The sequence below is a fragment of the Amblyomma mixtum genome, chromosome 2 (genome assembly GCF_055824585.1).
Source record: "Amblyomma mixtum isolate Tamu chromosome 2, ASM5582458v1, whole genome shotgun sequence".
In the NCBI taxonomy this organism is placed as follows: domain Eukaryota; kingdom Metazoa; phylum Arthropoda; class Arachnida; order Ixodida; family Ixodidae; genus Amblyomma; species Amblyomma mixtum.
In genome coordinates this window covers 10,283,713-10,300,877 of record NC_143013.1, presented here as the reverse complement: position 1 = coordinate 10,300,877, position 17,165 = coordinate 10,283,713, and the positions used below count along the sequence as shown (strand labels likewise).

At 50.5% G+C, this 17,165-nt stretch overlaps 1 protein-coding gene across 1 annotated transcript; it reads right to left on the bottom strand.

Moving 5' to 3' along the window:
* Positions 1 to 3,023: 3,023 nt before the first annotated feature.
* Positions 3,024 to 10,447, bottom strand: LOC149358370 (uncharacterized). Its single transcript, XM_089570427.1, has 4 exons — positions 10,227 to 10,447; positions 9,144 to 9,226; positions 5,001 to 6,800; positions 3,024 to 3,617 (listed from the first exon to the last, which is right to left on the bottom strand). The coding sequence occupies exons 2-4, from the start codon at positions 9,174 to 9,176 to the stop codon at positions 3,123 to 3,125; spliced, it is 2,328 nt and encodes a 775-aa protein (XP_089426553.1). The 5' UTR covers positions 9,177 to 9,226; positions 10,227 to 10,447; the 3' UTR covers positions 3,024 to 3,122.
* Positions 10,448 to 17,165: the final 6,718 nt, after the last annotated feature.

Here is a 17,165-nt window from a genome sequence, read left to right as displayed (position 1 = left end):
CAATTTGCATATATTAGAATCCAGAAACTCTATTTTAAGCTGCAGGAGACAAGAAAAAAGTAGATGACAAAAAGTGCTGCCTCTCGCATAGTTTCGTTTTCGTGCCTTCGGTTTGTGACGCTATTTAGCCTATCGCACAGCTGTGAGTGCGGTGAGATGGATGCATGAGTGCTAGGCTGTGTACGTCCATTCAAGAATGGTGTGTGTTTCAAGCGACATTCCACAACCGGTGCTCTGCCTTAAGACGTCTCGGGAGTGTGTGGAAGGCATGGCCCTCCATGCATTGTTCCCCTCATGTGTTTTGCCACTCCGCTTCGATGTAAGCCTTTGGTTACACTACGCCAGTGGGGAAATATCTTGCCTTCTTACAGTGCTTCAAGGTTCAATGCGTAACTGCTCGGCATTCCGTGAGCTTTGTCACATAAGCATAAATTTAAACTGTGGCAACTTTTTCACTGAACACACTAATGTTATTCTACAAATTGTTTTCAAGTTTTTACTGTCCAAACTAAAGTTTATTACAGTCAAGCCCACTTATAACAATATTCAAGTGCCATGGAAATACCATTGTTATAACCAATAATTGTTATAACAGGGTTGTGCCAAAAAAAAAAAGAAAAGATGACACACTTCAGAGCATTTATTGACAGTAAATACCCGGAGGGGTTTGATTGTTCTAATGCCTGTAAAAGCTCGTTAATTCGAACTTCAGGGAACCGGAACAATGTTCACCGTTCACCGATGACCAAAGCACCGCCACCACTGCGCCACCGGGAGCTTTGCGCACCTCCACGTCACAGGAATCAAGCCAGCTTTTTGGAAGCTATTCTTATGGGAAATTCAAGAAGCATGCAGAACCAAGGGTGCGGTGACAGCTGACAAGAGAAAAACCGCGCTGGCTGCAGCACGCGCGCTGCACTGACTGATTAGGGGTACGCATGGCGTGCGTAGTCAATGCAGCAATGCAGCAGCTCTCCTGACGCGATGACGCCTGCCTCTTTTGCTTTCGTGGCGTTGTTGCGCCAGCTTAGTCCATTGGTCGGCCCCACTCATGCACGCTTTTGTGTTGTAAGCATGGTTTTGCTGGTGTGGTTGTAGCATTTCCTTCTTTCTTTTTCTATAATAGTTGACACTCAATTACCAGATTTAATTGTTATAACCAGTAATGTGCCTTGACAGCATTGCTATAAGGAGTTTATTTTACCATAGAACACGTGGCAAAGCTGTTGGTGCCATGACCGACCATTGTTATATCCGATATATTGTTATAACCAGTATTGTTATAAATGGACTTGTCTGTACTACCACTTGTCTAACTCAAGCGGTTTTGTGTTCCCAAGGTTTGAACCTTGTGTGGGTAGGGACTCGGTCCTTGATGGTTCATGGTGTATCTCGGTATTGAGCACACTTTGATGATGTAGGGTTTCGTTCATGCCATGCTTAACCATTTGAGCACGACCTAATGGCAAGAACGCCTTCTTGAAGCAAGCGGGTGCCCTTGTTGGATTCAAATGAGCGCCCGGCACCGATGTCATGTCTAACAAAGTAGCCTGTGAAGGGGACCTTCCTTGTGGGCTGGGGAATTGAAAGTGGGCTTTCCGACTTCTCATAGTTTCAGAACAGGAACAACCATATCATAATAGGGAATTCGCCATGCCGGAGCTGTTAAACGATTTAAAAATCATTCGCTTTTGGCGACATGCTTGTTGTGCAATGGAAATGCATGAAAATTAAACCTATTTTACACAGAACAGGTAGGATGACGAGGTGCTATGGTCGGATACAACTCGAGAAAACAGCAGCAAATTCCCCTCATAGGAGGCCCCCCGGCCAGTGGCGTCGACCGATTCTTCCCCTCTCCCCCGTACACTGATCCCCTTGGGTCAGTTAGCGTGAAATCGTAGGGAGTGGAAGTTGAATGAAAAATAACCAGAGCTTAATCGTATTAACTACAGCGTTCTGAAAATCTGTCGACGCCATTGGCTGGAGGGCCTCCTTTGAGGGGCATCTGCCGCCGTGTTCTTGAGTTGTATCTGTCTACAGTAGCTGGACGACTGGCTGTTCATCTTAGCAGAGCCAAACTGTCGGTTGCAATCCTTGCTTTTTATTTTATTCATGCTCTACATTTGCATCCCGAGCAGCATTCTCCTGATTGACCACACAACTATACACCCGCAACGGTTGTTCGCAATGCATTGTGTGGCCACGTACGAGAGAGGCTTTAGCAGCAATGTTTCTGGATTCGGGGTCAGGGAGGCCTACCTCCATGTATGTCCAGCACGAACTTATCGCATTTTAGTTGATTTGGCAACACGTACAGCCTTTGCGAAAAGTAACTGGGCAATGGTAGTTTGTTTGTTAGCTGTGTAGCAAAGCACTCATGGTAACCCTTAAGCTCTGGATCTGTGGCTGTGTAAGGTGAACCCTTGTCCTCGTGTGTTGACACTTTTCTGTCTTTAGGGGTGCCATAAAGGTGAGAAGAAAAAACCTGTTGCTTAGTTACTGTTGGCAAAGGGGGTACTGTTGTGAGCAAAATTAAAGACTCCTGCCAGCACATGCAGACTGTACTTCCCAAGTAGGCCCACTGTTTGTTATTAACTGGGTGCATTCATTTCCTAGTGCTTCTCACTGAACTCCTGTTCGTGAAGTTCTGAGTAGGAGGGGGCTTACCTTCTCAGTCGTTATTTAGGAAGCTTGCGCTCTACAGTATTGACAATGCATACCAATGAAACACTAAAAGGAAATGAGCTAAAACTTGTTTTCTATCATAAACCGGGAGACTATATCGATCGTGCAAACTTTGTGAAAAATGGCCAGTGGCCGCGAAAGCTTGGTACTCCCGATACTGAGTGAACCAGACTTTCCTTCAGTTGCATCTAATTTAAATTTTCCTTGTAGAGCTGTATTTCAACGTGTTGGAGTAGCTATAGCTCCTCCGTTTGCTACTCCACACATGCGAATATTCCACAGCACATGCTGCAGACAAGCAGCATGTGCTTGTCGCTCTTTGTCTATTGCGGTGCCTTGTCAGCGGTTCAAACAGGCAGACACATTGTCTTTTTATAGGTGTGAACATTAGCGGGAGCTCAACCACTCAAGAAGCCGAGGTGCTTCGGAGACATTCACGTCAACGATGTCACCCTGCCCACACACAAGATCAAGCCAGAAGTGCGGTCGGTTATGACGAAATGGAACGGCCTGTCAACGACGACTGTCACGGGATCTCCCACGCTCGATACGTGTTCGGTGCAAGTCACGGGCCAGCTTCCTTCCTCCACCGCGATGCTCGTCTCCAGTCTCGCGTGCAAGAACCTCATCCACCGGTCCTTTGAGTTGGCGCACACGATCTGGGTCATGAGGTCGCTTACGTCGACGGGTGTGGACACATGGAACTTGGGAAGGTGCAGCGTGATGAGCATGTCTCTGGCCCCGTGGACGAAGCCCTTCACGTCGTCTGGAGTGAGAACCGAGAGGCTGCCACAGGACGATGACCGTTCGACGATCAGCGTCATGCAGATTGCATCGTCTGCGTAAGGCAAGCAGACGACGTCCACTTGGCGGTCGGGGTAGAATGAGTACGGCAGGACAGAAGTCTTGCGCATCACGAGCACCGTCACCTGAAACAAAAATGCCAAGATAAGTGCCTGTGAAAGATAGGCAGGCACGATTCATTTCAGTGTTTCCAACTTTGTGTGCCGCAAAACCACGAAAAAGTTGTGAAACTGTTCCTCAACGCATTTTTAATGTGAAAACATTACTAGTCCCATTACAAGGAAAGCCAACGGCGTGTGTGCGTGCATGCGTGCGTGTTTGTACTCACAGAAGGCACAGAAAATCCCAGCGATGGCAAGAACAATAGGGAGACATCATCAAGTGGCCGTATGACGCGCACAGCAAACTGACACCGACACTTCAGAAAATCCTGTACATGTAGTTCGTCCATATATACTCGCCATTGGCTGAGCTCCCTTGTGGCGCCAGTTCTCCCAACATTCGCACAAACATTGTGACAGAGCAGTTTGCCATACGGCGTTCCGTGTGGTATCATACGGTCATGTGCTAGTCGGAGGCTTGCTTGCGATCGGAATTCGAATCGGCGACATATGCACCTTCAATTGCATGCCTTCCCAGACATTCGTATCAAGATAGTGATGCAACCGTTCGTCGTACAGTGTTCTGGGTGGTATCACACGCATGTGTGTGTGGACGTCTTGTGTCCACGACATGCAAACTCTGCCAACCTCATCGCCATGCAGTGAGATGGTCCGAACGTTTTTTACCTCTGTTACTCTCCCGAAATACTACACCCTTGAAAGATCTCATTTATCGATCTCATGAGTGACGTAAAAAGATTTACATGGAAGTGAAAATTCATTTAGTCCTAGTGGAGAGTTTTGAATCTGCACAGATGCAGATCGTCTCTGGAGGTTCTGCAGGCTTTATTAGAGATACACTGAAGTGAATATTGATTATGGCTAGCTGGCTGGGTATGTTTTCTGTGTTGCCAATGGGCCAGTGCGGTGGCTGACCGACTGCGTTTGATTTCCATTTGACATTGAAGTCCAGTTGGCATCTGAAAAGCCAATCGTATTGACACATTGAAAGTGACACGTCGAAAGGAAGTCTGGCAATCTAAAAGATTACATGAAAGCGAAAACACGTTCAGTCGCTCGCAGTGGGGCGCTTTGAAGATGCACAGATGCAGATTGTCTCTGGAGGCTCTGCAGTCTTTATTAGAGAGACGCTAAAGTGAATTTTGATTGCGGCTGTGTGTTACAGCATTCAACCAACACAGTTTCAACTTGAAGAGCGCAACTGGGAGTCCAGTTGGAATTCTTGAAGTCAGTTGAAATCAAAACTTGTGATTGAAAACAGTGTGGCACCAATTGGAATTCCCAAGTGGACCCAATGTTCGTTCATTATTAGTGGTTGCTTTCCTCATTTCATAGTGCTACTCGCTGAACTCGCCTCAGTGAAGCTCTTAACAGGAGGGAGCTTACCTTCTCTGTCCAGTTATTGAGGAAGCTGCCCACATATGTCGACCGCTTGTTGAAGGGGCACCTCCAGAGATTCTCGAAACAGGCTGTGTTGAACAGAACTTCGTTCCAGACTCCCTGGGCCGGTGCTTCGACGGAAGTTTCGAACTCGGCAGTCAAGTGGTGGCTTGTGATGTTCTTCGTTAAAGACGGAATGCTGTATCCTGCCTGCTGGTTAACTGTGGTAGAAGGCCGATGATATGTTTCTGTAATCACGGATACTTCATCGGTCTCTTCTAGCCGTCGTCTAAAAGTTGTCACTACTTCTTTGCAAGAGTACGCCATCTGCCCATCATCTTTGGGCACCATAGCACCGCATCTTAGAGTTTCTCTAAGGCTGGCTTTCGTGTCTTTCAAATAGCGTTCTGTCAAAGCAATGATGAAGGACAACCCATATAAGGAAAGACACAGGTTTTGGTCTTCTGGATACGAGCAGAAGATGCTTAAGCCAATGTCATTGGTCGCTTCTCTTAGATGCTTACACAGTGCGTAAGAGCGGCACTTGAAATGCTTGTAGGAGTTCACAGCAAGGCGTACGACAGCAGCGCTCCTAGTTTCAGTTTGTGCCGAAAGTAACTCGGCTTGACGGTGACTTTCCACCTCCGCGTCGACATGCCTGCCTCTTCTTTGTGGTTCATAGCGAGAAGAACCTGATTTGAACTGATTGTTTGAATCTAATGTAAAAACCTTTCGTCTTTTTGTCGCAGGTTCTTGAATGTCTGCACTGGAACTTGCACTTGGGCCGTCGCTCTCTGCAGAGCTCTTGGAAGATTCGAATTCTTGCTGCAGTGCAGGAGAACCCTCTTTAATGGATTTGTCCTCTGGGAGCGACAATCCCTGGCTCGTAACGAAGGGGCCACTCGGTTCGGTTACTGGCTCTCTCGGGTCTTTGAATGCTCCGTCGTGCCATGGCAATTGCCAAGCCTTTGGCCAGGAAAAACCGCTCCACAGCCTTGACCAGAGAGACGGAGGAGGCTTGTGGATAGTGATTTGCACCATCGGCGTTGACACGTTCACGGACGCCATCTTGGCCGTGGTCGCCGCCGCTTTTCGCCCCGTACTTTTTACGTTGACGTCATTGACGTCCCTTGGCGAAGGAGCGGAGTCTCGGGTGCTGCTGCTCGCGTTCTCGGCTGCTTTCCGTGCGGAGACTTCCACGTTGACGTCCATAGACTCGTTGGGTGGAGGAGTGAAGTTTCGGTCACTGCAGTTCGAGCTCTCTGCCGCTGTTGGTTCCGAGCCGCCAACATCCTTGTCCTCCTTGGGTGGAGGAGTGGAACTAGGGTCGCTGCTGTCCGAGGTCTCCGCCACTGTTGACACTGACATGCCCACGCCAGCGTCCTTGACCTTCCTGGGTGGAGGAGTAGAACGACGGTCACTGCAATCCGAGCCCTTCGCCGCTCTTGCTCCTGAGCCGCCCACACCAACGTCCTTGGTCTTCCTGGGCGGAGGAGTGGAACTAGAGTCGCTGCTGTCCGAGACCTTCGCCGCCGTTGTTCTTGAGACGCCAACGTCCTTGGCTTTCCTGGGCGTAGAGCTTAGGTCGCTGGTATCCGAGCTCTTCGCCGCTTGTTTTCTTGAAAGGCCCACTCTAATGTCCCTCACTTTCCTGGGCGGCGGGGTGGAGCTATGGTGGCTGCTGTTCGAGCGCTTCGCCTGTTCTCTTCTCGACACTTCTACGCGGACGTACTTGACCTTCCTGGTTAGATTCGTTGAGTCGCGGTGGTTGCTATCCGAGCTTTCGCAGTTACTTGACCTCTCGGTCTGCACATGTACAAAAGGGAGGAGCACTAAGCGAAATAGTGAACCATCATTAGCAACGCTTTCAATTATTCCAGCTCAAGAGTTCGTATCGGCGGCTAGTTTCAAGGCTTTGTTCGACCCGATATGCTGTCAGTAAAGTATTCTGTGAATGGCCGTATTCGTTTCGCAGAAGTCTGTTTCACTTCATTTCCTCATTTTGAAGTGCCTCTTCGATAGGAAAAAGCAAAAATAAAGAAAAAGTTGTCATGCCTATGCATAGTACTAAAAGCCAGCGGCCACGCAAATGTACGTTCAAGAAGCGCCGAAAAAATGGAGGAGGATATGGTCAGCTATAGTGCTTTGTTGGTGCAGAACGGTCGGATCGCGCTGCTGCTCGGTTATGAATGGGCAGCCCGCTGTTGACAATGATTATTCAATCTACTGACGCAAGGTCAGCTTGCCCAAAGAGCGCCATGGCTAGCGTGTATATACCCTGATCGGGGTGGGTCAAAGACCCATTTTGTAGCCCACATAAGCATAACACCAGGCCAGGGGAAACCTTGTACGCCCCTTAGAAAACCGGAGTGTACTCGGCAGCACTGGGAATCCAAACGCCGCATCTCCGGACTCTGGGCGGATTCTCGAATCGTAACGCTGCGACTGCCCTCTTCTAGCTGACATTTGCCTTGTCGTGAACATGTAACAACAAGCATGGTCTGATGGAAATAACAAGGAACAAGTGTATGGGTGAACATTAAAAGCAGACAAAAGACTGCATTTTCGGGCCTTAAAAACAAACTAAATGAAAAATGAAATGAACCAACCAGCCTGCAAGAATAAAGCCTGAAAGAAACGTTCGACGACAGAATCTGTGTTTTAGGGCCAACACTAGCTACGCAAAAAAAAGGAACCTCGTCTTCCCGTCATTCCCGTGGTGGACGAAGTGCTCTTTAAAAAATTCGAACAGACGGTGGCGCCAGCTTTCGCTCTAGGTAATATTTGGAAACTCTACTGCCGGCAGACGACAGGCACGCCAGTGATACAGGCGACGGCGCTGCGCGATGAACCAAAAAATTCGCTGTGGTTTAGCTTGGTTAAGCCCGGTAATTGCGAAAGCAATATCCGTACCTACGCCATGGTTCAGCTGGTAGTGTAGCTGGTGGTGGTGCTTGTGGTTAGACTTGTGGTGATGCATCGGTTATACAATCCAATCCAATGTAATCTGATCTAATTTCATGTAATCTCATCTAATCTAATGTAATATAATTTGATGTAATATAATATAATCGAATTCAATCCAATCTAATCTAATGTAATCGAATCCAATCTAATCTAAGGCCGCCGGTGGTGGCACCGCCACTACTCGCAGACGGCGCGAGATGGTCGCCCAGCTCTTCGGCGTGACGTCACACAGAGGTCATGCGAAAGGTCATTTCATGTGCACCGCCGTCGCACGGCAAAGGCTTGAAAGTGCAAGTAGTAAAGCTTTCGCTTTAATAATCCCATTAGCCCTTTCGAAAGTACATAACTTCTGGCGCGTTTTTTTTTTTTTTTTTGGCATGCAGCTCCGATAGCGAGGAACCTGAACATCCTCCTCGGCCTGGACAACAGGGGGTGTGTGGGCTGGCTGTGATACACATTCGGCTGGGTTGGAGTGGAGATAGGGTTCACCATTGCAATTGCCGTTCCTTCTTCGCCTAGGAGAGGAAAACAACCTCTGCATGTTTTCTCTTTTAATGCGATATCATTGGAGTTCCCGTTCCCACGAAAAAAACAGGTGGCCCACCTGCATCACCTGCCCACCGTGGCATTGCGCAACTCATTGGTCAAACTATCTGTGCAAAAATGAGGATCACAGGAGCTCGGGAAGAGCAAGCAGGGTTTTGCAAGCCGCACCGGTGGCTGGGCTTGAAACAGCCGCCTACGTGGTCAGTAGCGCACCGCTTAACCGCGTCATCACTGCGCGAGTAGTGGTATGGGGGCTCAATAAAGTTAAATAGCATTTGCCGCCTTCACCAGATGTCTCGTCCTTAATGTCTAACACGAAGCCATGACGATAAGCAAAACAACTAGATGTGTACCAGAGATATACCGTACCTCTCGCTACGTGTATCCGGGCATAGCTGAGCAAGCCACTGCCAATTTTTTTTTTCTTTCCTCCATGCAGCCTATCCGGGATTGTCGCCTTGAAGGTACCTATCTGGTTTTGTCGTCATAAGCACTCTTTTGACATACCAGAACTTGGTTCTGATATTGAGATAAGCGTCACTTGATAACCTGGGACAATTATTGAAAATCCGGAATTATTGTTTACCATTCCTTGAAGGAAAAAAAAAACGGTGAAATCTCAGCTTATACACTCACCTCAGTGCGACGGCTATGCTTGTGACGCCTCATTGTTGAGTGCACACACTTTTATACTGGCTCTTCCGTCTTCTCTGTTATGTCTGAAAAGGGAAGAATGAAATGAGTTAAAATCTTACATAACAATTGTCCACGATTACTGCGTTGTGAGGAGTGGGGAGCAAGGCTCTTTTGCTTACAGAAGTGAAACCTACTCGGTGTGTTCTCGTTGTCTCTTTGGCCTCCTTTTAATTCATGTTGCGAACTATACTGTTGAACGTCAGTAGGACTTAATAGTTATCGAAAAATTTACTAACGAAGTTGTAAATGTGTACAGCTGCTTAAGCTAAGACGTTTATGCGCGCATTTTGTAACATTTTGAGTCAGTTAAACACACTATAATGCGCACTGTATTGGACTCTGATGGCATTGAAGACGCAATTTCATCAGTGAAGCGAAAGCGCGTATCCTCTTCCTGTCACCTCTGATGGGTCCCCGGAAAGTCTCTCTCACTCTCTCTCACTCACACACACGCACGCACATAGTGTTTGAGGAACCATCAGACCATCCACCGTAAGTTCACATAATCCCGGCAGCAGTAGCCGCGTTTTCATGTGCGCGAAAATGGAAAAGCGTCCTTCTGAGAATTTTCTACTTGCTAAAGAAGCTTACACGGTCGCTATTTATTCGGAGCCGTCCAGTGCACGATGCGCTTCACTGTTGCGCTGGCATCTATAATACATGGACTGCGAAATCAGGACAGATCATTTAGGCCTACCCGACATTATTTTTTCTTCCGTTCTTTCTCTTCCCTATCGTTTGTTTTCTCTTCGACACCCCTCTTTTCTAGGAGTATAGAATCGCAGTCAATGGGACCAGCGTTGACACTGAGCGCGTAGGCTAGTCATAAAGTGAGGGCGTACGGCTGTGCTTCCAAGTGCTCGGCAACGATACTCGCATTGCTTTTACTTACTGGGCGACCCGCTTCCTAACAGCCACGCCTGAGCCTCAATACTGCGGCTGACCAGGCTCCTTTCCCCGAAGGTCGCGAAAGCTACAAACTAGGCAGGCATGCGCTAATTTACAGCAGGCGTAGGAACTTACAATTTTGTAGCGCTGCGTCGTCCAGGGCCAGCTTCTGCCTCTTCGTCTTCTAGCCGCGGCGAATGGCACCTAGTTATTGATTTCGGATATCTATGGAGGATTGGCTAAGAACTGGTTTGTGATCACAATTAAAAGTGACCGTAGAACACGAAAAGCAAAGCCGAATCCTTGTGAATTTCACAAACCAATGATTAAGGTCAGTAGGCTTTGAGGAAGCCGAAAAAAAAAAGAACGAGAAGAGAACACATATTTCATCATCATCATATTTCATGAGGTAATAAGCAACAACACGATAAAATTTCAGTAAGGTACACCTACCTCAACTGTAGCAGGACATCAGAACAGTATAATGCGTTCATATCGTTCTGTTAGCTGTGACATTGGACTTATAAGGCGCGTTGTGGTTGAGGGCTGAGGATTGATTTGACTGCTTGCTGTTCTCAACGTTCAGCGGAATCTTGGTACAATGAAATATTTTGCATTCCGTCTTTAATGAGTGCGAGCGCCGCGTCCGGGTTGAACTCGTGCTCATGAAGCCGAACGCAGTAACCACTAAGCCGCCGCGCGAGCTCTCACTGGACTCGGACTCATTTACGTGGTTTTAGCAGCAGGCATAAAAAATAAATAATTCACGCTGGTATCATGGGGTACGCGCGGGGTAAGCACGAAAGACTTTGCGGCGAGACCGTTGTTGCGGGTCCACCTTGAGTTTTCGTGTGACTGAAACCCGTTGCAGTTTTATTGCGAAAGCAATACTACTCGCACTTTCAAGCCTTCGCGTGACCCGGCCGCAGTTACGTTTGACCTTTACCGGAGTGAAAAATTCAGGGGGCACTTTGACTGTCTAAAGTGCGTAGAGGCGAAAGCGTTTTCCACACCACTTTGCCTATGTGACACTGGTGACGTCACCACTGGATGACGTCACACATAATTGATGGTTGGTTGGTTTATGGGGTTTAACGTCCCAAAGCGACTCAGGCTATGAGAGACGCCGTAGTGTAGAGCTCCGGAAATTTCGACCACCTGGGGTTCTTTAACGTGCACTGACATCGCACAGTACACGGGTCTCAAGAATTTCTCCTCCAAAGAAATTCTAGCCGCCGCGGCCGGGCAAGGCATAATTGATGACGAATAATGACAAATTACCAATTAGTTGCTACTTACTGATTAATGACTGCATACTAAATAACTGCTAATTACGCTTGAGCTTCGCTTGGCTTCGCCTTTAGGAGTGGAACGCGACAGCGTGTTGTCGCGCTGCCAGGCAGTCCAAGGAACGGAACGCCACCACCCGTTCGGCGCGATGCCTTGCCCTTTGAACGCAACGCTTTTTGTTTTGGATTGGTTTATTGGGGTTTAACGTCCCAAAGCGACTCAGGCTATGAGGGACGCCGTTGTGAAGGCCTCCGGAAATTTCGATCACCTGGGGTTCTTTAACGTGCACTGACATCGCGCAGCACACGGGCCTCTAGAATTTCGCCTTCATCGAAATTCAGCCGCCGCGGCCGGAATCGAACGCTTTTTGAGGAAAGGATATGGCGCAGTAATTCTCTGCCATCTCGGTGGACACCCGAACCGCACCGTACAGGAAGGGAGGAACGCCACCCTGCGTCTGCCTGCCCGGTGGAGCGAGCGTTTCACCTACACCGAGTGTGAACGCGCGTTCGAAATGCGCGGGAATGCGCGGGTGTGACGGCTAGGGGTCCCATGGCGACGGCGCGAGGTGGAGGCCGGCTCTCTCATCCGATGTCACGTGGTGTGACGTCACGGTGTCACGTGGCGTGACGGCTAGGGGTCCCACGGCGACGGCGCGAGGTGGAGGCCGGCTCTCTCATCCGATGTCACGTGGTGTGACGTCACGGTGTCACGTGGGGGTCCCACGGCGACGGCGTGAGTGGTAGCTCTAGCAATATGCTTCGCATAAAAAGAAAGACAACGCATGCACGCACTTTGTGCAAACGAGAGGTGGTGAATGAGCGGGCGGATTGTCGCGTAAAGGCGCGCTCACACTAGCGGGAAACTTCCCGCAGCGGCGCAGCGTCAACGGCGCCGCTGCGTCGCAGCTCCTCGGAATGACGCTCAAGGCCGGTTCACATGCAAGCGACTGAGCAATTGAGCGGAGCGTCGCAGCGAAAATTTCCAGCTTGTTGAAACCTCGCCGCGCATCGCAGCGATGACTCAAAACAGGTTTTTCCGCCGCGGCGACAGGATTCGCTAGCATTATCGCTTGCATGTGAAACAGGCTTGACACTGCGCGCGTTTTCTCGCTGCGGTTGTCTTGGAATGTAGAGAGAGGAGGCGTTGAGGGAGGGCAAAATAATCGCCGAGTGCCCGCAGGACGCGCGCAGCCTCCGCCGACGGGGTCACTGAACTGGGACCGACGTCACGGTTCACAGTAGGCCCCCATTGGCTGTTCTCGGCAGCGTCACGGGAAAAATAGCCCCCGGACCACGGTGCCCCAGACCCATCGCTCCGCGGGACGGCACAGCAGCCTGTCTGCGGGAGAAGAACCGGCTTGCGCGGGAAGCGGCGCGCGAAAAACGTTCTGCGTTGTGCGTTTTCCCGCCAGTGTGAGCGCGCCTAAAAGGGCCACTGACCAGTGTCCGGAGATTTTTGAAATACAAGCCCACTGCATAGATGAGGCATCGAAGATAACCTCTGCAAAATACTAGAGCCATGCGCACCCCGAAAAGCTGCAAAAATTCAAATCAAAGCCCGCTCGTTCTTTCCTTCAACAAAAACGTCCCCGCCCCACTACTCTGAACCCCCTTGACGTCATGGGGGTTACTTTCGCTAAAGGCACTCAACTGGTGCATCGTTCTGACTGACGGGAGAAGGTTGGGCGTAGCCTTGGAGTCGCGTCGTCTGCACAACGCTTTCCGCAGCGCCTTCTGTTTTGGCACATGCCTACAAACCCGCATGAAGGAACAACAACAACAAGAAAAACTGCGGAATGAGCCTTGAACCCTAGCCATAAAAAGTAAAAAATAGTAAAACTGAGTGAGTTGGTTTTCTTCTATGCAAGCCCCCCAAAACAAGGTTTTAATTACTAGTGCAGCAGAGCCTTTCCCTCGCTCGCCCACTTGACCGCTACGCACACACACCGCTTCGGCGGCTGACGCTGAGCTCCACAACATTGTAGCTTCTCTCCGGGCACAAAACGAGATGCTACTTGCCAAAATTGAAGCCTTAGAGGCTAAAACAACTCCCCCTCCCCCTAGTACCTCCGACACGGACGCTATGGAGAGCGAGACGGCGGCGACGCCGGCTCTGGAACCTTCCCTTGCCGAACTCGAAGCCCGTCTAAATTCCAAATTTGACTCCCTGTTGGAGACAGCGATGGAACGCCTCATCGCTAGAGTCATGGAGGCTATCCCCTCTATGATCGCTCAACACGTCGCGACTAACACCCGCCTTTCTCGCAGAGCCGGTCCTCTTAAGGACGTATCTGGTCGGCCCTCCAGATTGTCCCGCCGAGTAAATGACCTTGACGATGACGAAGACAGCTGCCCCCCTCTAGGTGCTGAGCTTCAGCCCCTGGTATCTGGCTCGGGGGCAGCCTCACTTCCACCTCTCACCTCTAAATCTGAGCATGGCGGGACACCCCCGGTGTAGGCGCTCCCCCCTTTCCAAATCGGCTTCCCCCATTACGATTACTCAGTGGAACTGTCGGGGGCTCCGGTCCCGTTCCAAGCGGGCCGACCTCCGACTTTTCCTTTCAACCTTTGAGCATTTGCCAGCCGTGGTTGCCCTCCAAGAGCCAGGGAAAGGCGCCGCACTAACAAATTATACGACGTTCCAGCAGGACCCCTCGTCTTGTCTATTAGTCCATAGAAATTATACAGCCAACCAGGTCGACTTAGACATACAACTTGAATACTCCTATGTAATGGTGACCCTCCTCCCACTGCGCAAGCAGGATGCACCGCTACACATACTCAACGTATACTGCAATCCGAAATTGCCGAATGTATCATTCGCGGACCTCTTTAGCCGCGCGCTGAGAGTTGCGGGTCGGAACCCCCTCCTGATTGTGGGCGATTTCAACGCTCCCGCTCGGATGTGGGGTTACTGTCGTGAAGAGAAGCGGGGACGCAAGTTGGCGGAGCTTGCGTCAACGCTGGGCCTCACTCTTCACACTGACCCAGTCCACCCAACTCGTATCGGCAACTCCGTGACTAGGGATACCTGTCCGGACTTGACCTTCACCCGCAACATTCAGTATGCAGACTGGGTCAACACCGAGGAAACCCTCGGCAGCGACCACTGCCTCCTGAACACAATGATTAGGACCCATCCTTTCGCACGACCAACAACGCAAGCCCGACTCCCAGATTGGACCAAGTTCAGGCAAAATTATAACACTACCACACCCATACATGAGCAAGGCTACCAGTCTTGGTCACAACATTTGGTCTCTTGCCTTCGCTCCTCCGAAACTCAAATTCAACTCTCAGAGGCGGTCTCGGATGTGGACAACCACCTGCTCCACCTCTGGGAGGCCCGGCATTGCCTCGTCCGTCGGTGGCGCCGGCAAAAGCACAACCGAAAACTTAAAGCTCGCATCGCCGAGCTCACTCAACGAGCGGCTGAGTATGCGGCCCAACTCGCCGACTCCAACTGGGTGGCCCGATGCAATACGGCCGCGCGGCAAATGTCCAGCCGGAACACGTGGCGGCTCTTTCGCGCCCTAATTGACCCAACGCAAACACGCATGGAAACTCAAAAACACCTCCAAAGAGCAATACACAGCTTTCAGGGCAACACAACTCAATTGGCGCACAAGCTCCGGGACCAGTACTTGTGCACCACACAGGACCCCCACGGGCCGGCGTACTCTTATGCAGGTTCTGAGAACGTTGAGCTGGATCAACCGTTAGGAGAAGGTAAGTGACGCCAACCAAGTAAAATACAGGAAAAACACGACGTTTCGGGACCGGCTCGGCCCCTTCTTCACGGTGTGACTACGGGCGAGCGCAGCTTGGCTTTTTAAGCCCCTGTGTGGAGGACCTGCGGGTCAATGGCCGCAGCCCATGGACGTAGGATGAGGGGAGAGTCCCCAGGGAACGATTAACATTCTCTCGTGTTTGCTGTATGTGCCACGACTCGAGAAGAAGCCTCCTGCGTGGGTTAGCTTCCGTTTCCAATACAATGGTGCTGTCGAAGTCAATTGGGTGGTCACACCCTTCACAGTGTTCGGCCACGGCGCTGCGTTGACGATTCATGTGACGGACGTCCGCTTTGTGTTGGTTCATCCTTTCCGCGAAGTTCTTCGTTTCCCCTATGTACGACGCCGGGCAGACGGAACACGGAATTTTGTACACGACGCCCTGGGCCTTTTCTCTGGGCTGCCGGTTTTTTGGGCGGGGGAGAAGGCGACCGATAGTGCTGGTCGGTTTGTGCGTTGTCAGCACCCCTTCTTTTCCGAGAATGCGACCGAGCGTCTCGCTCACGCCTCTCACGTAGGGGATGCAAACACGTTTCCGCTTCTGGCATGCGTCTGAGGAAATAATAGACCGGATTTTGTTTTGCCTTTCTTGTTTCCTGATAATGCGCCGGATGAATGAGCTTGGGTAGCCGTTCTTTTGGAGGTCAGAAATGACTCGGTTCTTCTCCTTCCTTTTATCTTCACTTGAGGTTGGCGTCACTTACCTTCTCCTAACATTAAATTTCCCAACCAGACAGACTTCTGTCGAATGTTTTCTTTTGAGTCTATACGCCAAGACTTCGGCATCGAGACCATGCAGCTAGTGAAGCGATACGTCAACATCACCAAGAGTATTGCTGTCTTCCGGACACATCTAAACTTCAACAAGACCTGCAAGGAAAAGGATGTGATACCCGTGAGCCTTCGCCTAAAGCGCCCTGTAACCACCGCAGAAGGCCTACGGCTGGTGTCCAAAACGGAGCAACAGTTATTAAGTGCGCGGATACACGAGTGCCATTCCGTTCTCCGCAAAAAGGAGCTGGACCGGTTCTTCGCGCGCCGCCAACTAGAACACAGGATGCCTGAGCTCTTCCCGCGGGTGGACGCCTTTGCCATGGAAGCGGCCTCCACTGCAGCCAACAAACATCGTGAGTGTCAAAACAAGAAGTTGTTTGCCCTACAGCAGCGGCAGAAGAAACAGCCTGACCCCCATAACTCTGGCTTTGTGAAGAACCTCTCCTCCCGTCGCTTAACACCGCCCGAATCCTCTGTTCTCGCAAAAGGACATGGATTCAACATATCATCTGGTCCCGCCCTCCCAAAACTAGTCGCGGCTGTTGAAGATGCGATCCAGCACCTGGAGCCGCACGTCAGGGAAGAGGTCCGCCTGAAAGCGATTGGTGTCATCGCCAAGGTACCCCCCAAATTTCCGAGCAATCTGTCTCAACTGGAACGAAAAGCCCTACGCGGTCTCAGGGACGACACCGACATCGTCATACTCCCGGCAGACAAGGGCAACTCTACAGTGGTGATGGACCGACGCGACTACGAGGAGAAGGCGTCAGCCCTTTTGAGCAGTGGGGCGTATGAGAAGGTTCGCAAGGATCCGACTTCAAACACTCAGGCAACACTCAACAAAACCCTGGCAGAGATGTTCAAGCGGCATCCTGATTTCAAATGGCTTTACCTCCGCCTCATCTCCAGAAACGGCTCAGCTCCAGGTTTTTACGGGCTACCTAAAACTCACAAACCTGGCGTCCCCCTTCGGCCAATTGTAGACTTCACCCTGTCTCCTCTGCGACGTCTCTCTGACTACCTGCACAAGGTACTGGCGCCGCTCGCCGGCAGAACACCCACGCATGTACAGAATTCGCGGCATTTCGTCCAACTTGTCTCGAACCTTACCGTGGAGGAAGACGAAAGCCTAGTCTCGTTTGACGTGGTGTCGCTATTTACCTGCGTACCGGTTCCCCTTGCTGTGTCCGTTGCTCGCCGCGCACTCGAAAACGACC